Here is a 22,941-nt window from a genome sequence, read left to right as displayed (position 1 = left end):
GGGGGGGAGAGAGGGGGGGAGAGAGGGGGGGAGAGAGGGGGGAGAGAGGGGGGGAGAGAGGGGGGAGAGAGGGGGGGAGAGAGGGGGGGAGAGAGGGGGGGGAGAGAGGGGGGAGAGAGGGGGGAGAGAGGGGGGAGAGAGGGGGGAGAGAGGGCGGGAGAGAGGGGGGGAGAGAGGGGGGGAGAGAGGGGGGAGAGAGGGGGGAGAGAGGGGGGAGAGAGGGGGAGAGAGGGGGGGAGAGAGGGGGGAGAGAGGGGGGATGAGAGGGGGGGGTGAGAGGGGGGGAGAGAGGGGGGGAGAGAGGGGGGGAGAGAGGGGGAGAGGGGGGAGAGGGGGGGGAGGGGGGGAGAGGGGGGGAGGGGGGGAGAGGGGGGAGAGGGGGGAGAGGGGGAGAGGGGGAGAGGGGGGAGAGGGGGGAGAGGGGGGAGAGGGGGAGAGGGGGGGAGAGGGGGGGAGAGGGGGGAGGGGGGGAGGGGGGGGGAGGGGGGGGGAGAGAGGGGATTGTATGAGCGGTGCTCAAAAGAAAATGTATGAAACAGCACTGTGTGTCTAACTGAACTCTTCATTCAAAAGTAAACATCAGAGGCCTGAGCACAACTAACCCATTGATTCACAAGCCGAAGGTTTCCCCTTTGGCAAAATTCCTGTGATGTGGCAGGAGCCAGTCCTCCACTATGTCCTTCAGTTAATCAACAGAGTTGAAGTGCTTCCCTATAACCCATGGAAACTTCAAGGTGCCACATTTGTGCTGTAGAGTGGATGCTCAAGCTAGTCCCACTTAAACTTCAGCATTACACTTTGTGTGACCTTGGAGATGTGTGGGTGCTTGTTATCATGGAGCAGAATTACTCTCTCTGTGAGCAGCCACTGTTTGCTCTTGATGGACTTGCATAGGCTACACTGTGTCTCAGTACACATCAAGTGTTAACAGAATGAACGTCTGTGGCAGCAGAAGGGTTAATGGTAACACTATTTTTAGACTTCCTTTGTGGGACACATTTAAAGGCAAATTCCTAAAATTTTTGCTTTGATATTATTTCTTGATATTTTAGGAGAAGTTTTGCAATAGCATAACATTGGAGTTATTGATAGCTTCAAACATTTCCTTCCTGGTAGTGCACTGCTTTGATTAATATGTACCCATCTGCTAGTTTACACACACGTTTCTCAGCAGATGGTGTTTCTTAAAAAAATTCTGATGTCACTGTTTGTATATTGAGGAGGATCTCTGCTAACTTTAGTGATACTGTTAGACACACATTTTTGCAGTGCTTGATCAACTATTGCTCGACCGGAGACAGAAATCATGAAGTTGATTAAATGATTCCAGCTCCTATCTGAGAAATGAATCCATATCAAATTGTTAAATGTATTCTAAATGAATACATACACACAGTGGGGTTTTTCAGCTCTCCTGCTCTCACTTTGTTAAGGGATGTCACTACTTGTCCACTCCTGTACTAACAATGATTATTAAAACTCCTCCTTTCAGTATCAAATGGTTTATGCTTTCCAACAGTGGAACTGTATTACAGTGACTCAGGTTAACACACAATGCAAGACTTGAGTGATAATAGGAAACCAATTCTTCGGTAGACTGTTACCCACTTCTTTCTATTTTCATGTTCTCTGTTATTTCCAAGAGCCTGTATTAGAGAACTTTTTAGAAGAAGTTTCGAAATAGTTCTCTCTCTTTTTGGCATTGCAGGAAATTTCAATGCTCCAAATAGTGTTACTATTTGGAACAATGTGTCAGTAGGACCTTCCCCTGCAAAGTCGAATGTAATGGAGGCTATCTAATTTAGAAGGGCGTGATTCATTCTTTTGCATTTTAAGGATTCTATTTAAGAAATTAATGTTACGTGCAAAGTACAAAACCCCAACATTCACCAAATCATGTGGGAGAGGTGTCAAAAAAGATTGCAAAATTATTAGAGCATTTATCAGTAAAACATAAAAGAATCTATTGTAAATGCTATGGGTCACTATAAGAAATGTCATACCTATCTACAAGTTTTAAAGATGCTTTAGCATCCTCACTATGCTGCTTTGATTTCTTCTCAGAAACCATCTCATGGGGACGAGGATCTGGTAGCCCACTTTGCCTCAAAGTTTCTCTAACTTCATTTACTAGGACTGATGCTCTCTTGCAACACACCTCCTTAGGCAGTAAGCTCTCCACCTCAAACTCTACTTCCACAACTGAATGTTTAATAATTGGTTTGCTTGCTTTTATTATTTCAACTCTGTTAAGTTGAAAGGCATCCGACAACTGTGTAGTTACTGGATTTTCTGCAACAAAGAAAACAAATATTAAATAAAATTAAATAGAAAGATCCTTAGTCACTTCATTTGACACAAAATGTATGCCTCCTGTAAGGCAATATTTACATTTTATGGCTTTTGCAGTATATTTTGCTATTTATGTAACTAACTCTTCCCAAAATAGTGACTCATACAGTCTCAGTTTCAAACTGAGTACAAGTTTCTTATTAAAACAAGAACTGTTAATCTTGTATGATATAGTACATTCTAACTGATTTGGCAATAACCGGTGAAACCTTTATTTGCTACAACTGAGGAAACATACAGACTAAACAAAAGTTAAGTAGGTTTCAAAAGGTTTAGACATTGTGATAAATATTACTATTAAAGTACAATAAATGCTAACAGCAGTAACCTACAGCTTTGTAATGTGTCACTTGTGTGTCCACTGGCAGTACTACACATTTCACATCCTGAAGGTACGAAATAACCAACAAATCTGTCAATTTACGAGATCATGCTGAAAAGTAATGCCTTCAAATTTTTTGTTCTCTTCTCAATATTAGTTAAGGTATGTCATGCATATTACTAGGTCATCTTCCCTGCTTCACTGACCCAAGTTGCAGCCTACTAACACTAGAGGGCTCCGAATTGTAGCATGTAACATGGTGTTGAGTAACATAACCTATGTTGGATGTGTGAGAGACGGCATGCTGTAATCAACTTATGAATTCGGAGAGGTCATTCAAACACGGTGGAAGAAAGGTCATTCACACATGCAGCACTTCTCCTTCAGCACGACAATGCCAGACCACACACGAGTGCTGCAACCTCTGCAACTATCTGATACTTGGATTCACTGCCTTCGATCAACCTCTATACAGTCCTGACTAGACCCCATCTGATTTTCATTTGTTTCCAAAACTCAAAGAATACCTTGGAGGACTTCACTTTGATAGTGGTGAATTGGTGCAAGCATAAATGAGACTGTGCAACTGTCAACAATGTCAAACATTCTACAGGGGTCCAAAAAGCAGACAATTCAGTTAGACAAAATTTGAAGTAACAAGATATTTTGTAAAATATTGGAACATTGAGTTCACTTTTTCACCTTTTCTCTCGTCATGGGTACCAAGGAATAAGTATGCTCTATTTTCACAATCTCCAAGAAAAGTAAGAATAGCTACACCGCACATGTACAACACTATTTATGGCATTTGTTTAACTGAGAAACTATATGTACATACTGTCAAACTCTTGTCATCTTTTTTTCTCCAAACAGTACAATTACATACATATTGTAGAACAGTATTTTCCTCATTGATTTAGTACGTCATGTAATAGTACAAACAATGATCTTAATAAACACTCTTATGTGCTGTTCTTTTAAAACACTAAGTTTTGATCATAGCAAATTTTATTTAGAATAATTCTTATCAATTACACATTTTACTTCTATACATCAATTTCAAAAGAAAATCATTCATTATTGTTTGTCAGACTTGGTCATAGTATTATGACACCCTGAAAACACCACACACAGAGCAGCATGAAATGTCATGCAGACATCACAAATGGCAGCAAGTCTCTTGAGAGCTGCAGCTGCAACTTCAGCACCATGTGGTAGTGTCATATCATGTTTCACCTCAGAGCGTGACATTAAAGTGCCATCATTCTTTTCTGTATTATCAGCAGTATTGATAACTGGTTCTTCAGCAGGACCAATAATGTCTGGTTGCATCCAGTCTTCTAATTCTTCTATACTGACAGTACAAGAGGGCACCAACTGGGTTTAAAGTCTGCAGAAGAGCAGCATCAGAATCAAAAGTTTTACCTGATTTATAAATTCAGATGTTGAATCATAGATTTCCTCATCAATTTCAGTGGTGGTATCAGCTGCTGTCCAGGCCTTCTTAAAACAGTTAGTTAGGGTGTCTGTTTGTAATTTCATCCCAAACAGCAGATATGTTTCCGACATCTTGCAATACATTACAATGTGGAACTCTTTCTCATAGTTTGATTACACTGCTAGCAGCCCCAATAAGTTGGCTTCTGTAATTACACTTTACTGAGGCTATTTTTCCTCGGTCTAATGGCTGCAGAGGGCTCACGCTGTTAGCTGGTAAGAAGATGACTTCTTCTACGGTCAGAAATTCCAGGCCATCTAACTGATGTGCCGAGCAGTGCTCCAAAGTTAGCAAAATATTTCTCTTCCTCGCTGCCATTTGTTGTTGAGCCTTCAAGAGCCAGCTACTGAAGAAAGATTCAGTCCTTTCAGCTTTATTGTTATACTCACACTGGCAGGCAGACTGGATAGGTTGAATGAAATTACGAGTACAATGAAACCCAGACCATTAGCTGCTTACAGGCATCGATAAATATCAACGGGGACAGTTCAACATGTGTGCCCCGACTGGGATTTGATCCTAAGACCTCCTGCTTAGATGGCAGATGCTCTATCTGACAGAGCCATTGAGGACACAGAGGATAGTGTGACTGTAGAGACTTGTCTTTGGCATGCTCCCCGTGAGTCCCAAATTTCCAACTTACTGTCCACACACTTAATTTGCAGTGCCCCTGCCCACTATGCTCAGGGGCACAACAAATGTAGTGTGTGGACACTAAGTTGGAAATGTGGGTCTCACGGGAAGCATACCAGATGTAAGTCCCTGCAGTCACACTATCCTCCGTGTCCACGTTGGCTGTCGGATAGAGCGCCTGCCCTGTAAGCAGGAGATCCCAAATTCGAGTCCAGGTCAGGGCACACATTTTCAACTGTCCCCAATGATATTTATCGACACCTGTACGCATCTAATAGTCTGGATTTCATTCTTCAAAAGCCGCACAATCATCAACGGTATCTGGTCTTTCAGACATGTCCAAATGAACAAATACTGTCTTCATAGGGATAGGTTGAAGTTCTTAAAATAATGTGGATACTTGTATTTTACAATCACTAGTGGTTTGAGCTTCTCAGAACCACCTGAATTACAACACAAGACCAGTGCCAGTATCTACATGCTGTGTTTTCCTTCCTTACATTTTTTGCCCTTGCCCTGCAGTGTTATTCAGGCATCAAATTATAGGAAACACCAGCTTTACCCATATTTCATCTCCTGGGTATGACAAAGTTTGGACTGAAATTCTCCATGTTCACTCACTGGAATCTTCCTCCTTTACTCTATGTTTCTCCACACAGACAATGACAGCACTGTGATTTTATGCCTGTCCTGAAAATGCCTTAGCCAGCCTGTGGAAAAAACAGAGCCGGAAATTTCATTTTTCTAGGCCATTTCATTATCGTTTTCTTGAAGCATGAGGCTGGAACACTGAATTTTCTGTGAGCAAATGAGTTGGAACCATTCAAACAACAAACCCCTCTCTTCCCCCGCCCTGGCCCCTTATGCTAGGGAATGACAACAGTACAGAACAGTAACATTATTGAGAAAAATTTTGTGCGTAACAGAAAGTACCATAGTTCACAGCACTAAATATGTACATACTTTTATGTTTAGATGAAAAGTAAGATACAGAATATGTAATTTTGGGACCAAAATTTTGTTTGTAGTGCAAATTATCCAAAATTTGGTTTAGGTGGTACATTTTTCAATGTAATCTGGCTGGGACCGAACAGCTAGTATGGGTTAACTGAGTTTGCAGCATATTCGATTTCAAAATAACAAGGGTCTACTGTATTAAAAGTGTTCCCTTACAGAAAATGGTCACTCAATAAATCTTATGCTAAGTTTCACATTGGTCAACATATTTCATCGAACATGAATTATTTTACCAAATAGTAGTAATTTCCCACAAATACATCCTGTTGACTTCTTTTAACAGGATCCAGTTTCAAATTGAGGATGGTTTTGTCTGTCCACTTATTATATATTTCTGTCCCCGTGTACCACGTTGTTCCAACCATGCCCCGTGGGGCATAAGCACATGTCAGCTCGTGTTGGACAGGCACAGATGGTACGCTACAGTCCAGTGGTATTCATGAATCACACTTGTACCTCTGCCTGTGGGCACCCAGCTGCCAGCTTGCAGACAGTATACTGTGGAGTCTCAGCATATTTAGTGCGGGAAACACGTACTTGCCTTTATTTATTGTGTTTCAAATAAGGGCGAACTTATTTCCTCCTCAAAAAATTGTTGTGTCTTGGAACGAGGAACATGGTTTTGTAAATATATAAGGAGGGAACGGTTAGGAATTTTAGTTTTTACAGCAGTATCTGGTATGACATGCATCACAAGAGAATGAAGCCTAATTTAATGGGAGCAATACAGTTGCACAATCAATATTCTTCATTCTAATGCTGTTGTATACTCATGATGTAAATACCTAACATTAGAATCAGGTAACAGACATTCTCCATTCTAACACTGTAACATTCTGCAAGAACATGTTTTGTTCATTTATGAACTGTGCAAACAAATTCTGGACTATGAAAAATCACAAAATTCTCACTACACGCACAGCCACTACAGTGTGTATATCAATCACTTATGAAACCATTACCATTTTTCACTTCTGTGAACCCATTCAACATCAACACCATTATAGGTGTGGTTAAGCTTCATCAAGTGTCATCAGTTAATCTATAATCAGAAAGTGCTCTTTTCCAAACCACAGACTATATGAGGTATCATCTCCAGCAAACTTTGTCAAGGAAGTGATGGGCTGTTTCAACATACCAAAAATCCAATAGAATAACTGTAGTAAAATTTCTTCAACAAAAGCACACTAAAATTATTCCTGGACTGAAAAAGAAGCTTCTTCATTATTAACATGCTTGGAAAGTTCCATCAATTTATTTAATCCCTGTAGGCCACAATTAGTGCAACTCAGTATGGTTAAAAATGTTGAAGAACGCATTGGTCACTATTCACATTGCTGAGGTTGGAAACCTATAAATTACAGATAGGAAATCATTATCACTCAACTGTCAAACTCTGAAAATAAACACAATGGCATGCCGAAAATCATTTGTGTTTCGAACTAGACAGACTGGTTGTGCCACTCAGTAATTTGACAAGAACAGCACAATGAAATTATTTTAATTTTTTGATGTGTAACACCATATACATGTTCAACAGAATGTAGCCCTCTTCAAGTAAGTCCACATTATATCTTTTTTCTAGTACACAGACACATGGCTTCAGAAACACATCAGGCACTGGCAGAATGCATGCAATGATTAAGCTGTCATGCCCAGAATTGGTTTGAACACCGCAGTGCTTTACTAGGGGTTATCCTAACAGAGCTGGTATGCCCTTGCTTTCCTCCCACATCTGAAATAACTTATACAGCAAGTTACAGGAGGACCTACAGCTTAATGTGGAATCTGAACCCAGATGTAACATTACATTTTTCACATTAATGAATATTGCTAGCAGTGATAGGTGACTAGAAAAATCCTAGGACATATCAGACGTTTGGATCCATGGACTGGCACATAACAGCTGAGACAGTCTAGACACACTACAATGTCGCTACAAAATCTCAATGCCTCTGAAAGCAAATGCCACTGCACAATTAAGGTATTCTGTTCACAAAACTGATAAAGAGTAACTCAAGGCATGAAAGGTTATGTGCAAAGAAAATTCTAGAGATTGTGGCTGTTAGTTATGAATCACTACCTGGAAATGAAATATTTATACACAAGTTTGCACAACTAATTTCGTATCTGGAAACAAAGCATGACTGTGATTGTTTCTGAAACTGCAAAATACACGAGGAAAGGTTTTACTGCTAGGTACATTTACTAGTATTTCTCAATAATGGAATTAGACAACAGGAGTATTTTTAAAAGCACAGAAATAGTAATTTAATGTCACTTATTAGGTTCTATGGTATTGGGAATGGTTCTGAAATTGCACAACTTCTGACATTTTATAGGTTACTAGCTACACCCAAATAAACAATGTAATCCATTGTCACCCATATCCACATCAAACATTTTACCTGAAATTTATAAACTGTCCAAGCTTTTTGATACAGTACACTTCTAACTTCTCATTTTCTGAGCTATTTAACAGTTTGCTCTCGCCTAATCTTCTGAACGGGATATCCAGAAGAAGCATGTAGTACTCCTTGAACTACATCATTTTTTTTTAAATTGTCAATACATTTTACAGTCAGAACCACACTAACTGTACATACACTACATGGCCAGGTTAATCACCTTTGGTGGTTTTTTAACTATCGTGCAATATTCTCATCAAAAAAGGGAAACTACATGGTATGTAGTTTCAACGGAACAGGCTCATGTAAAATGCTGGTCTTCACTGCACTGTTAGAAGTATTGGGTGCTGCTGCGACTTGGAAAGCTGGGGTTGCGTTGTGTGCAGGAGGCCAGGCACAGAGTATGGACGAGTGCTCCAGTTCATGCCTGGACGCATCAGTGACAGTGGTATCTGCAGTAAGATTTATTTTTCTTGTTGAGTTTACAGAGTCATAAAGTGTCTTCAGGGCAGCAGTCGACAGCCAGATGCAAGTATGTGCCTCAAAGATGCCTCGTCGGCGAGATGCAAGCCACGACCACCTGCTGCGCTGGTGGGGGTGGAGGTGGGGGGCGGCGGCATATGGGGGCATATGGGGGTTGGCAGCACATCAGTGTTCTCCACATCTGCAATGTCCCAGTAGGCAGTAACAGCAGACCACGGCTGTGATAGGTATAAGGTTGGCTGCGTATCGGTGTTGAACTCAGCTAGTGTGTAGCAGGCAGACCTTCATCAATCAGCTTGTCTTGTTTTCACTGAAACTCAACAGATCATCATTTTATCTGGTCCTAGTGACACAGAAAAAAATGGCAGCATGATTGGAGATGTCTTTGAGCTCCAAAATTCTCATTACTTGAAGGGTTGAGCCTGCACCTATAACATGGTGACTCTGGGTGTATGAACGCATTTGCCTTATTTATCGGTCCCATCAGTGCCTCTTTCCTAGCTGTGGTAATTCAGTAATTATGTTGGGGCACGGAGCTTGGGTCTTTCTGTTTCTGCTTTCCTCGCTCGGAGGTTGTGTGGCAAGGTTTTATTCATGCCCTGATGTCTGTTGCATTGGTGGTATGTCTTGATGACACTGCAATTGGCACACCAGCACAGAGCTAGTCTTCTCTATTTTGAGCTTGACTAGCAGAACTTTCAAAAATTTAAACATGTACAATAAAAATTATTCAGCTATCCATCTGTGCATACACCGAGTTAAACAGAAAAATACATTATATGGCAAACCTTTAAAGTAAGGCATTGGTGTCTGCTGAGCGGTCAGTTCAATAACACTATAAAATTAAGTGCCATGACCCTTACAGAGGAAGAACTTCATTTTAGCTGTAAGATGTATAAATTATTCTCTATTCTTTACCAGTCTTGGTCCTAGCAACCATCATCACAGGAAATACATTAGATGTACAAGCAATTTATCTTTCATTTAAATGAAGACAAAGTCCTCAATGTTACATGATGTTTAATTAACCATATGTTACATATCACAACTCAAAGCAGAAAAAAATACCCTTACTATAACACACAACTGAGTATGAAAGAAATAGTGTGAGAACTGATCACCGTTAAATAGAGACCATCAATGTACACGTACGTATGTAAGAACTCCGTACAATACAATGCAAAGTACACCCTATCATATCTGATTAAAGTTATATACAGAGAGAGACACTGTCAGCAACCAGAAAAGTGGAAATGATATACATATACCTTAAAAGATAATATTAGAAAGTGTAAGTGTTGTCAACAGTGTGTAGAGGCACAGTATTCATGGAAACAACGAAAATATCACTCAAAAATTAGTACTTATGAGAAATAGGATATATGAATAGTAATATACTAACTTACAATCCATACAGGCATAGATCCCACAATAGGACTCTAATGTTTTGTAAATCATAAATTTCCAGTCAATACCTTAGCAATAAATCTGTTAGTTATCAGTAACATACATATCATGAAACTACATCATTTATAATACTTGCAACTATAAGGTTATATCAGAATTAAGAACACAGAGTTTTGTACACTCATTAAGTACAAGATAATTTAATGATACATTGTGTATAATACAATGTATAAAGTTACATGAACTCATCTGTTAATTTCTGAAAGAGCATTATGTAGATAAACGGCAACAGTTTCCAATTGTAATATTATAGAACTTTTACATCAACTGCCAATCAGTAATGATACAACCTAGGTACTGAGCAGCAATAATTTAAAATTACAAACATTACTAACATAAGTATACAGATGACAAAAATCGGGGACAACATAAGATAATCAATAAGTATGAACTGCCGTGTATGTTGACGAAGCATACCATTAGTATTATTTCACTACATTGGCTGACAAGAACAATTGGCAATGTCAAGAGCACAACTTTCTCTGGTAAGTAAATACTGGTACATTTGTACAATGACAAAAACCTGTATAGAAACATCAGAACGACATGTTCACTTTAAATGTAGCAGCACGAACTATACAGACAAAAAAACTAGCGAAGATTCTATTGTAGTATGAACCTGAATCTCAGGTAGCAACCATTTAAATAATGGATACTATATCACTTAAGCTAGGGGTTAATAATGACAAACCTCCGGCACCACTGACCTACATGTTGAGCACTATTTCCTCTTAAGTATAAAGAACAGCTAAGCAACTGTCAAGTTTAACAGTGTCATAATTAGGCCTACATGCTTCTTCCTCATTGAAGGCCATAGAACTAATTTTAAAACATCAGAAACCTTCTCACTCAAGTTTAGAACTATAGTGAAGTTCTCTATCATTTCTAAATTACAATGTTGCCAGTGTGGTATTGGACAATACAGGAGCATATGTATGATACTGTCTAAAGGAACGTTGAGCAATAACAAAAATTTGAAATTGTATTACCATACAACCTAAAACACAGACACTAATCAGTTATCTCATATCTAGATATCTGGCAATAGTCAGTGAAATCATCAAAATCAATAGCCTAAACCTTGGTACGTGAATGATTTACACATCAGGCCTGTACATCATTATATATATATATATATATATATATATATATATATATATATATATATATATATATAAAATAGAAAGAAACTTCCACATGGGAAAAATATATTAAAAACAAAGATTCCAAGACTTACCAAGCGGGAAAGCGCCGGCAGACAGGCACATGAACAAAACACACAAACACACACACAGAATGTCTGCCGGCGCTTTCCCGCTTGGTAAGTCTTGGAATCTTTGTTTTTAATATATATATATTTTTCTACCTAAAACATTTGTACATATAGGATGTAAGTTACAATATTACACTTTAGGTAACCCATTATTCATAAGCACTACTCTTTGAGTGATATTTTCATTGTGTTTCCACAAAAACTGTGTCTTCATACAGTAGACAACATTGATACATTGTAATATACTTCTCAGACATATGTGTATTTTCATCCACCTCTCTGATTGCTGGCAGTGTAGATCTTTGTATGTAACATATATTGAATGTGATACAACATATTCACGTGGTATGCTTGAAAGTTCTTAATGTGTTAATTGACAGTCTCTGCTTAACTGTGATCAGTATTTCAGCTTTATTTTTCATACACAGTTGTGAACTGTAGTGGGGCCAAATTCATTTGATGTTTAAGTCATGATGTACTACATATGGTTAAGTAAACACCTTGTGACTTTGAAAACTTTCAATTCATCTACAGGAAAGATCAAGTGCTTCGCCATCTGTTTTACTTCTTTTGATAGTACTTTCATAGAATTCTCTCACATACTTGTTAACCTATTTACTTTATCTTGTGCATACATTACATATTTCATTTTTGTTGAAAGTCTTCCTGTGATGATGGTCACTAGGGCTGAAGCCAGCAAATAAAAAGAATAATTCATACAGCTAACAGCCACAATGCAGTTCAAGTATCTGACAGCTGTATAAGTCACCTCACTAAAATATTCCTTTTGGACACAGTTTGAATGTACGAAATTATCTTGTTGGGACTGATACTGGGCCTTGCTTTACTGCAGACACTGAATTTGCGTCAAAATGGATACAATTTGTTATAGGCATTACACAATCACTAAATTTATTCTGCTGAACAATTTGAAACTCCACAGGGAGTTTTTGAATACCAGCTCCAAATTCTCATGTCATGCCTTTGACCATTGTCAACAGCAACCACAGAAATCCACAAAGCATTAGATAAGATTATCATTAGGAATACCTCTATAGGCTTTGTAACAATGACCAATATTTTATCCGAAGAGTTCGGTTTCTTTATACCTCTAATGGCAACATACATTATATAATATCCCTATGTCACACAACATAATTGAAAGACTGACTGGATAGCATATTGAATCATCATATGCTCAAATCAGTTTGCATTATCAACAGGAATCAACAGTATCAATTACGAAAATATAAGGAAAAGCTGCCATTGCATCTACATAAACACAACACTGTGCCAGCCCGGGTAGTCAGTGACTTTCACAACTGATGATGACGGTGGAGACAGCTATCGAAAGCTCGAGTGTTTTACTCAAAATGACGTTCCTTGTAAACTGAGAACATTTTGTTGGACACATATAGCTGTTATCTTGCACTGCTGGGCATTATAAGAAGCAGCCTCATCTCTAGAAAGAGAACCAAACAAATACGTAAAATTCTTATCATACCTGTTCTAAAATATGTCAATGAGAATTGGACATTGACAAATTTGAAAGAAGTAAAACCAACAATATTTGGAAGTAATATTTTGAGAACGCTATTTGGAGGAATCCAACATCAAGTCACAGCAGAATTGAGAAAACTAACAAACACTCAAGTCTACAGTTTATGTGAAGTGGCACAAATCACACCCAACATTAACGTTAGGAGACATCGTTGGATTACAAGGATACTTCAAGCTCAGGAAGAAAGAAAAACCCATCACATGCATACAGAATACCCTCAGGATGAACATCTCTTGGTAGACATAGACTATTTGACATAAGATAATAAATAAAAATCCTAGATGGCAAATTAGATGCCAAAACAGGACAACCTGGAAAAGCATTGTCAGAAAAGCAACTGTTAACTTTCACAGCTTACAAAACTCTTCAAAAACAAGTATAATGCAAAAGTAAATTAGGCAAACTCTTATTCAATAGTTTACACTAGCATGCTGTTACATTTTCCATTCTCTCAAGCTGATTATTCATGCATAATTAGATTAGAGTTAGTTCCCTTTTTTACACCATGTGTTGCAAGAAAAAATAATAATGCAAAAAATCTGTTGCTTACCACTGCTAAATTTTATAAGCGCACTCATCATTTCATCAAAATAGAATATTCTGGTCTGACAATTCAGGTCTTTTGCACCTGCTATTTTTGCACAGGTTCTGATAAACCTGGAAAAAAAAGAAAAAAAATGAAATTGAAGAGGAACTGTAACTGTTACTATGAGATAAAAGTTGAAGAATGCTAATTGTGTATCTCTCAATCCATTTTTTTTCCCCACCAAAGTAAAGTGAGAACCATGTGAGAGAGAAAGGAGAAATGCAGGACAGGCATGCGTGTGTGTGGGTGTGTGTGTGTGTGTGAGAGAGAGAGAGAGAGAGAGAGAGAGAGAGAGAGAGAGAGAGAGAGAGAGAGAGAGAGAGAGAAACTGACTGGGGGGTGGGGGGTAGAACATTCCCTTCTATTCTCAGATGAATGTGATTTTGACAGTTTACAGTTTAACGAAGTTCATGTTGGCTTTGTATTTACTCATAGAATGAAGGCTTTCACGACTGGATGACATAGCTGCTGGTAAAGTTTTCAGGCTGTAAGGTCGTGGTCCAAGAACCTCTTCCATTCCTGACATTTCATCCAGGACTACAACGTCAAATTATTATCCACAATTATGTAGATAAGTCATTAAGATTTATAAGCATAAGGATAATTTTAATAGAAAAGAGGAGTCAATGAAACTTAGTGACATATGGACAGTAGCTCTGCAGAATCGCTAGACAATTTTATCTTTAACAAGACGACAATCGATAATTAAGTTTTATCTTTGACAAGGATTATCTCTGCTCATCGTGTGTTACTTCGACCAGGCCCCTTTCCTTACAGTATATATGTCTCTCTTGGACGTCCCACAAGTCAGTCAGCAAGACTCAGCGGAGGAGCACCTCTGAAGATGTCCTGGATGAAACACTGGGAACGGAAGAGTTTCTTGGACCACAACCTCACAACCCAAAAGGTTTACCAGCAGCTTTGTATTTACTCTTTTTCAATTTTTGTTTTCTGTTGAGTTTTTCTCCACCGGAGATGGTGAACTACCAACCAACTCACTACCAGGACATGATGAGGTGACAAATACTTAACTCCGTTGCCTCAGGTAATGGTTAATAGGAAATGGAAGACATACTGAGAAGCACACTTCTGTAACTGCACTGGCAAGCACATGCACTGTTGGTAATGTTTTTAGGCTTGGTTTCAGATAAATGGATCTTTGATAAGGCTATCTTTACAACAGATGGAAACACTATTCTAAAAACTAGAGGAAGCTTTAATTTTTTTGAATTTTTTTAGCTTTTACATGCTACACTGTCAATCCTAAGCGCCCGCGTTCAATTCTCGGCTGGGTCAGATATTTTTTCCACTCAGGGACTGGGTGTTGTGTTGTCCTAATCATCATCATTTCATCCCCATCGACGTGCAAGTCGCCAAAGTGGCATCAAATCTAAAGACTTGCAACAGGAGGCCCTCATCACACTACATTTATTTATCATATGGTGAAACATCAATAATTAATAATACTACATGTAAGTAGTGCATAACCCTATATTAACATGGCAGTAACAAAATACGTTCAGATAAGTCTGTAATGTTGGAGTTAATATTAAAGGGGCAGTCTTTCCCAACATGACATTAGCCGTTTTTAGATTTTTCATACCGTAGTCCATGATATAAGATATATTTGTCCATGGTGTCACAATAAGTTCACTGAAGTTCAGAATGTTGAATTGTTTTAAACCAGAAGGGTATCATCCTTAACTTTTAATTTCTCGTAAGTTCATGGCAGCAGAAGCTACAACAATGAAGAGGGCACCAATTTAGAGCCCATGTAGAATGTAGCATATATTTCCCCTAACATTTAATGCTCTTTAAACTGAGGTAGTTTCTTCAATGTTTCTCCTCCTCTCACAGAACAAACCACGAAATTTAAAACTGAAATTTCAATGAAAGAACATAGGTTGCTCTAGCTGTGTGAGTAATTCAGTTTGCATGTGGAAATCAAGAACTAGTGGCAGAGTTTTACAAACTTTAAAACAGATCAATTTTTTTTGTGCAGCAGGATAAACAGAGGCAGCAGACACAAAGTTTCTTTTTTTTAGTAAATCAAATACGACAAAGTGCAATAAAAATTCTAAAAGTTACATGTTACTAAGGTACCTCTTTAGTACTACTTCACTCCATGTCAATAGCCCACACTCCCTGTAATCAGGTGAAAGGTGTAGCAGCCCCACTGAAAAACTGAGCACTGTTTCACTATCAACAGGCATGTAGACTGTCAAAACACAACTACATGATGGTTCTCAGTCCATTAAAGCACAATTCCTTTCCACGGCAATGAAGCACAAGTTAAAGTGTGAATAGTCTATCTTCCACAGAGCCTTTCCTAGTACTTGAAAATATTTTAATGAGCTTTGAGACTGTCATGGTTCCCAAAAGACAGGTATACAATCAAATTTTTCCCAAGACAAGCCATTTTTTCCATGTGCTGCCTCACTAAGCTAATTTGCATTGAACAACCTGCCATTATTTATGCAGTTATAGAAGACCCACTTTCACACAGAGAAAAGATTTTTCATTATGCTATTTCTGTTGGAAAAATAGCAAAATTATCTCACATTCATTAATTTCAAACACAGTACTTTAAAAAATTCAAATCACAAAAATTCTTGGATTTACTGATATGAGGCAATGAAGTGTATGACGGAGAAAATTTTCCGAAGTGTAACTAAACAAAAATTCCCATTTTTATATGAAACTAAGCAAGGGTTTACTTAACACCGTCTTAACAGATCAAGCATTTGCTAATCACAATCTCAAACTGTTCCAAAAACTGAATTTTGTACACACTACTGTATCAACAGACACATTGACCTGTTGCTCATCACTCTGTGAACATTGTTTTCGACTGTGAAATGTGTAGGAATCAATGTGCCAGTGGAAGGTGCAGTTTCATTGGTATTCTATATGCCATCCTCATGAGGCCTTTCTGTGTTGATTCTGAAAGCTCAGAAAACAACAAGGAAACATTATTATTCAAGATTAATTAATTAACACACTCATAATGCAACAAGACACTGTGCAACACAATAGATGGACCACTTGATCAAAATCCTGTAACTGCTTCCCATTGTGATGCATAAGTTTGAAATTTGTCTGAAAGGTGGCTACAATCTCCTTCTCTCGTGGTGTAAAAGTGTGGTGTCCGGCAACGTCACCCTCGGGCTCAGCAACACTTTAAAACAGCAAGGTGTCGACATGTGATGAAATGGCCACAGCTCAGAAATTCATGCGAGCTCTATCGTGGGTAAATGATGTCACATTGGCACCAAATTGCACCACAATTCTGCCCAATGCCACTGGGGCATATCACATGATGAGAATGTCGTTACCCACACTTTACTCCTTGTTCTGCTACCTCTGTGATGGAGGTCTGAACCAGAACAGCTAGTGTTGAAACCGCATGGTTTTCTTATGGGCGACTGAGGAAAAAATTTCAGAATCAACACAGAAAGCCCTCATGAGGATGGCATATAGAACACCAATGAAACTGCACCTTCCACTGGCACATTGATTCCTACACATTTCACAGTCGAAAACAACGTTCACAGAGTGATGAGCAACAGGTCAATGTTAGACACTGTTGCCACCCCTGGGTGTTACAAACCTATTCTAAAGACATCGGGGGAGGGGGGGGGAGGGGAGGGGAGGCTGCAATCACACTTAACATGGTTGGTTTGACCCGTCTGAAGTGTACTGCAACAATTTTTGCTCTGGTATACAGGCTAGAACCACCAGGGACCGTTCAAAGCTATTCGACAAAATCTGAATGTGGTTTGAAGTAGGAAAGGGTGTTTTATGCTTTTTCAGCTCTCCTGCTTCAACCCTGCCCCCCTCCTTTCCTGTGCCATGATCACAGGGGTGTGCAACATTAATACGTGTGTAAATAATACCACGAAGAGTCCTTGTAAGACCCTCCCCTCCAGTTTGGCAACACCCGCAGCACCACCCATGCACCTTTCTTGCGCATGTTAAAAATGTACCTGTCAGAAACTTCGACATCCATTTGGCTTCATGGCTGCTGTAGTGCATGAGGGTTAGGCAATCCATTCAACAGGTTTGACTGTCCTCTGGCACTAGAGCAGCCGTGATGCTGAATACCTTTCAAAGTCTCTGAAAGCTGTATTTTTAACTTCCTCACCAAAGTTGTGTGGGTGGCAACAAAAGAGTGTTGCCAAACAGAGGCTAGGGGGTTGAGGGTGTCTTAGAGGGACCTTTTGCCATTTTATTCATGCACATGTCAATGCTGCATCCCTGTGATCACACCACAGGATGGCACAGGACTGAAAAAAACATTAACACCTTTTGCTGCTTCAGATCACTTTCTAATTTCATCAAATGGTTTTTAATTATCCCTAGTGTTTCCACACTAAATACCAGATCAAAAATTGGGGTCTCACTATACTTCATAGGGATTATATCACAATGAGCAGAGTTGCAGTCGCACAATGTTCTTAGAGTGTGTTTGGAACTTCCACGAGTGGCAGGGAGGTTAACATTGTCAAGAAAGTCGGCATGTTGATCAGAACCCTGTGAACTGTAGTTTTCAACCCCAAAATGTGTAGGAATCAGTGCCTTGATGGAAGGTGAAGTTTCATCGACATCCTTTACGTCATCCCCAAGAGCCCTTTCCATGTTAATTCTGAGCAGTGGTGTGACTGGAATGTTTTCCTCTGCCATTCAGAAGAAGACCACGTTTTCATATCTGGATGTCTGGGTTCTGACCTCTATCACAGAGGCATCAAAGAAAAAGTGTGAAATATGGGTAACAAGGGATGTGATGACATTCCCATTATGTAACAAATCCACAGTGGCACTGGGCATGATTGGTGAAATTTAGTGCCAATTTGACATCATTAACCCACCTTACAGCTCACATGAACTTCTGCACTGTGGCCTATGTCTCATGTTTGTCAACACCTCACTGTTTGCAGCTTCCCCAAGCCTGAGGGTAATGTGGCAGTTGGTGAAAGTAAACCTGTGAACTGCTCTTAAACAACTATCTATACTGAACTGCACTGGACCATCAGCACTGTTTGCGTCTTATCGAAATTGATGCATACCAACAACCTCAAACAACAAGTAGTCATATTTGAAGATTTAGATTTTTGTAAAAATGGTTCAAATGGCTCTGAGCACTATGGCACTTAACATCTGTGGTCATCAGTCCCCTAGAACTTAGAACTACTTAAACCTAACTAACCTAAGGACAGCACACAACACCCAGCCATCACGAGGCAGAGAAAATCCCTGACCCCGCCAGGATTCGAACCCGGGAACCCGGGCACGGGAAGCGAGAACACTACCGCACGACCACGAAATGCGGGCAGATTTTTGCAATCAGCATGCTTATTATGCAAGGGTCTCTCCTTAGATATAAGTGTAAAGATATAGAACAATAATTTAATTTTCTAGATAGAATGACAGACCACCCGTGTTCATTTTCATGCAGGAGGCCAATGGATAACAGAACAGGTGTGCGGAAATAGCATACTGGCACACCTCAACAGGATTTTGTGTTACACAGAACTATTTTCATTTGACTATTATTTTTATTTTACTTTTTCCTCCTTTTTTTGTTTTTACAGGCAGTACAAACAAAACAAAAAACACATTGATCTACTGGAGCGAAATTTCAGACAAAACCAACATTGTTGAAGGAATCAAACAACAATTAAAAACACTACAGTACCTGTCAACTATATCAGTCTTCTTGTAACATGAAGCAAGTTCCAACAGTGTTTCAGCCGCTAACTTCAACCAGCCTTCCTCTTCATACTGTAAAAATGCTTCAGCAAGAAAAACACTTGCTTTATGTGGCTCCTCCATTTTTATATAAAAATCAGCAAGGTCTCTGCCAACCATGCGAGCTGAACGAAATCTACCAATATGTTTGAATGTCCCCATTGCAAGTTCAGCAAGCTCCTAGACACAGAAATTAAAAGTTATTAGCAAGCGCTTCTAGTAAGTTACTGCACATATGGAACTACTTTTCCCCTAAATCTTCATGTGCCATTGCTGATTATACTTACATCATTATCACTCACTCAAAATTGATTCATCACTACTAAATCTGTATACCCTTCACAATAATGTGAAAGTATTATCAGACAAATAGTAAGAGGTAATAATGCCAATATTATCCATATGGTTATCCTAGTCTTTCATTCTTGAAGTTTTATAAATGCACTGTATGTATCAAAAATGACAAAACTAGTGTTCCACAGACAATATTTACATAATGGCAGTTTACAATAACAAAATGAAAAATGATTTTTTGAGTATATTTAATTTAGACAAGACTAAAAAGTTTAAAATAAATTAATGTGTGTATTTCAATACAAAAAAAACAGAACTAATGCAAAATCTGTGTATAACTATGGTTAATATCACGAAGATCACAAAGTCAGGTGCTCTCACTTATTGATGCCAGTATTACAAAGCTATGTACAGAGTTCTCTCTACATCAGCTTTTCTTTACCGAAAGTTCTGCTATAATTATGTCAACACCATTTACTCTCTTGACCAATAAAACTGCAAGACCATGAAAGTGACATGCAGCAAACATCAAGTTGCTATGAAGTGTACCATATGCTTGGGCATGCAAATGATTAGCATTTCAGTGCAACCACAACATCTACATTCTGTATACAAAAAAATTACACAGCAGGTTTCTCAATCAGAAATTAGTTGTTTGTGAAAACATCATGTTATGCCTTGTACAAGAAAAAGAAATGTCTACCAGCATGTATCAGAATTTAACAGAAACAGGATTGTAGTCTGTAGTGGTTTACTTTCTGCAAGATTGTAGCCTGTAGGGACTGTGGTTTACTGTTCTGCAATATTACTTCTCATGTCAGTTGGGATCCTGTGACTTCCATGGAAACAAGTAACTGACTGGTTTAGGAAGCCATACTAAATCCCATGCAGGAACTTGTGGTCTCACATGACTAGCATCCAAGAAAACAGGCATATTGTTCACTAAGCTGTGTGGGATCATACAACCACATCATGGATATTGTGTCAGGATGTGGGCTGGCTTCCAGTAAGAAAGAGTGCAAAGGCATCTAGAGTACCAAAGGCTGTCAGTAAAGCAATAGGCTTCCCTTTACACAACAGCAGAGAGGGGAAAAACAGTTGTGTGGACTACGAAAACAATGGACACAGGACTGGCACCACGTCACCCATTCTGACAAGTCCCAGTTCTGTGTACAGCATGCAATGGGTCCAATGGGAGGAGACTCTGAGGGGAATGAACACTGACAGATGTCACTAATCATTATCACAGGGTCCTAGCAAATGGCATAGTGGTATAGGGTTCCATTGGGCATACAACGAAACCTCTGCAGTCAGTAAACTGCATAGCAGCTGTTTTGTTTTACATGTTGATGCTGCCGGCTAAGCCTTGTCTTTGAGGTCTGTGTGACATTATCTGTTGAGAAGACAGCACGAGGCAGCATGCTGCCCTTACTCTCCTGCCCTACCCCACGACAGAGGGAGTTCGACTATCGCCATGGCCAGCATATTCTCCAGATCTACCACCCACGGAACTTATGTGGTCATGGGTTGCTGAGAGACTGACACAACATGACTATGATGAAGTATCATGAAATGACATAACCCTATCTGTCAGCCGTGCTCAGTTGGACTCCATGCCAAGCCAGGTTAGAGCCACTGTTGCTGCAAGAGGTGGCAGCACTGTGTACTAAATTTTACACCCTGCAGTTTTGATGACCAGTACTGTATGTAAAGCCACCAACACACTATGTTAACTTTTTTAAAAAATATGTGTCATCCCACCATTGCCTCATTCATCCCTTCAACTAACATGTTCTCTCTATTTTCTGCTCTGCAACAATTACTGTTTCATTTTAACTTGAGATTTTTTTGTCAGTGTTTTACCATTTGTTGTTTGTCTTATATTCTGTACATTACTTCCCCTGATACCTATGCACTTGCTTTAATGCAGTTTCCACAACCAACCCATTCCATGATGAACACTGCACAGGCCTGAATATTCATTAACAAATAGGTTTACTTAATTTAAAGACTGCAGGCCAGCTGGGAACAATGTAACTGTTTGTGTACACATGTGAGTGCATGTCACATTTGGTAAGTAATGGAATACATTGTCCCCAAGCTTAGCTAAACATTCAGTGTCATTGATCTGCATTTTAGTAATGAATTAACCTTGTTACATTTTATTAATTATTCTATAGACAAGGCCACACTGTCAGATATATCTCCACAGTTCTATAACAAAATGTTACTTTTTTTATGGCTCAAAGAAGTAGCTTCACTCCAAACATGAAGCAGTTTCTACCTGAATTGTTCTTTACCTTGGAATCAAGGAACATTTCCATCATATGTTTGACTAATGCTATTTGTTCTTGCACAGCCCCATGGAGACTTCTGCAAGTTTGAACACTGTTGACATCACATTACATGACTATCCTACAAAGCTACAGATGCAGTAGATCAGACTCCATGGTGAACTTAACTCTGTTTTAAGATGCTCACTTGTCATACTCCATGCCTCTGTAATGAAATTATTCTACAGCGAATTATTGGCTTTAAAGACTTTCTTTTAGTCGGTTCCCAATATTTAGTTCTTATTCTTGGCAGCTACTTAGACATATATTCTTCATTGTAAAAGTTACAAATATGTGAAGGGTCATTTACACGCTCAGGTTTGTTGAAGCCCATCATGTCCTCAATGACTATTTGCGCATCTTGTCTGCAGTACTCAATTCACATTCACACCTTTCAATCACAAGTTCACACAGTCCAGAAGCAGTAGTCTGATAGTGCAGAGTATTTTCTGGCCATGGCCATATTAATTAAATGAACTTATAAGATAATTATTCTGTGTTGTACTAATACTTTGGGAGTTATATAAAGAAGAAGACCAGTATGGAGAATATGGACAAAAGAGTGGCTTCAACCACGCACAACTCTCTTGCACACTGCATATAAGGAGAAATGGTTCTGTAATGAGAAGAATCAGTAAGTGCTTATGAGTGACCTACAGTAACATTGAGGTACTTGGCAACTAGCAGAAGTTTTGTTGATCCAAAATTTTATGCTGTTTTATCACCTTCCTTGTTGAGCCACATCTTTCTGGAAACGTGTCATGCCATATATGAAGTGCTAAAGTATTTACTCTGGTCTGCATCTATTCAAGCAATGCCCAACTCAACACAGGCTGAACACAGACAGTAACGCAGACAAACTTTTCAGTTGGTGATTCATTTACTCTTAACGATTTGTCTGTATGAACACTGACTGTACAAATGAGTCAGTGCCAATATGTGAGTGTGTAAAGTACCCTTTAAAAT

At 39.1% G+C, this 22,941-nt stretch overlaps 1 protein-coding gene across 3 annotated transcripts in view; it reads right to left on the bottom strand.

Moving 5' to 3' along the window:
• LOC126298512 (trafficking protein particle complex subunit 10) overlaps positions 1-22,941 on the bottom strand; it is a 147,752-nt gene that overhangs the window by 99,377 nt on the left and 25,434 nt on the right. For all 3 annotated transcript variants that reach the window (XM_049989859.1, XM_049989860.1, XM_049989861.1), the window contains 3 exons: positions 19,296-19,528; positions 13,565-13,671; positions 2,004-2,292 (listed from right to left, as the gene is read on the bottom strand). In XM_049989859.1, the coding sequence (XP_049845816.1) occupies positions 2,004-2,292; positions 13,565-13,671; positions 19,296-19,528 (629 nt within the window). The remainder of the gene's footprint in view (positions 1-2,003; positions 2,293-13,564; positions 13,672-19,295; positions 19,529-22,941) is intronic.

The sequence above is a fragment of the Schistocerca gregaria genome, chromosome X (genome assembly GCF_023897955.1).
Source record: "Schistocerca gregaria isolate iqSchGreg1 chromosome X, iqSchGreg1.2, whole genome shotgun sequence".
Classification (NCBI taxonomy): Eukaryota; Metazoa; Arthropoda; class Insecta; order Orthoptera; family Acrididae; genus Schistocerca; species Schistocerca gregaria.
Note: the sequence above shows the minus strand (reverse complement) of the source record. Positions and strands in the feature narration are given on the sequence as shown.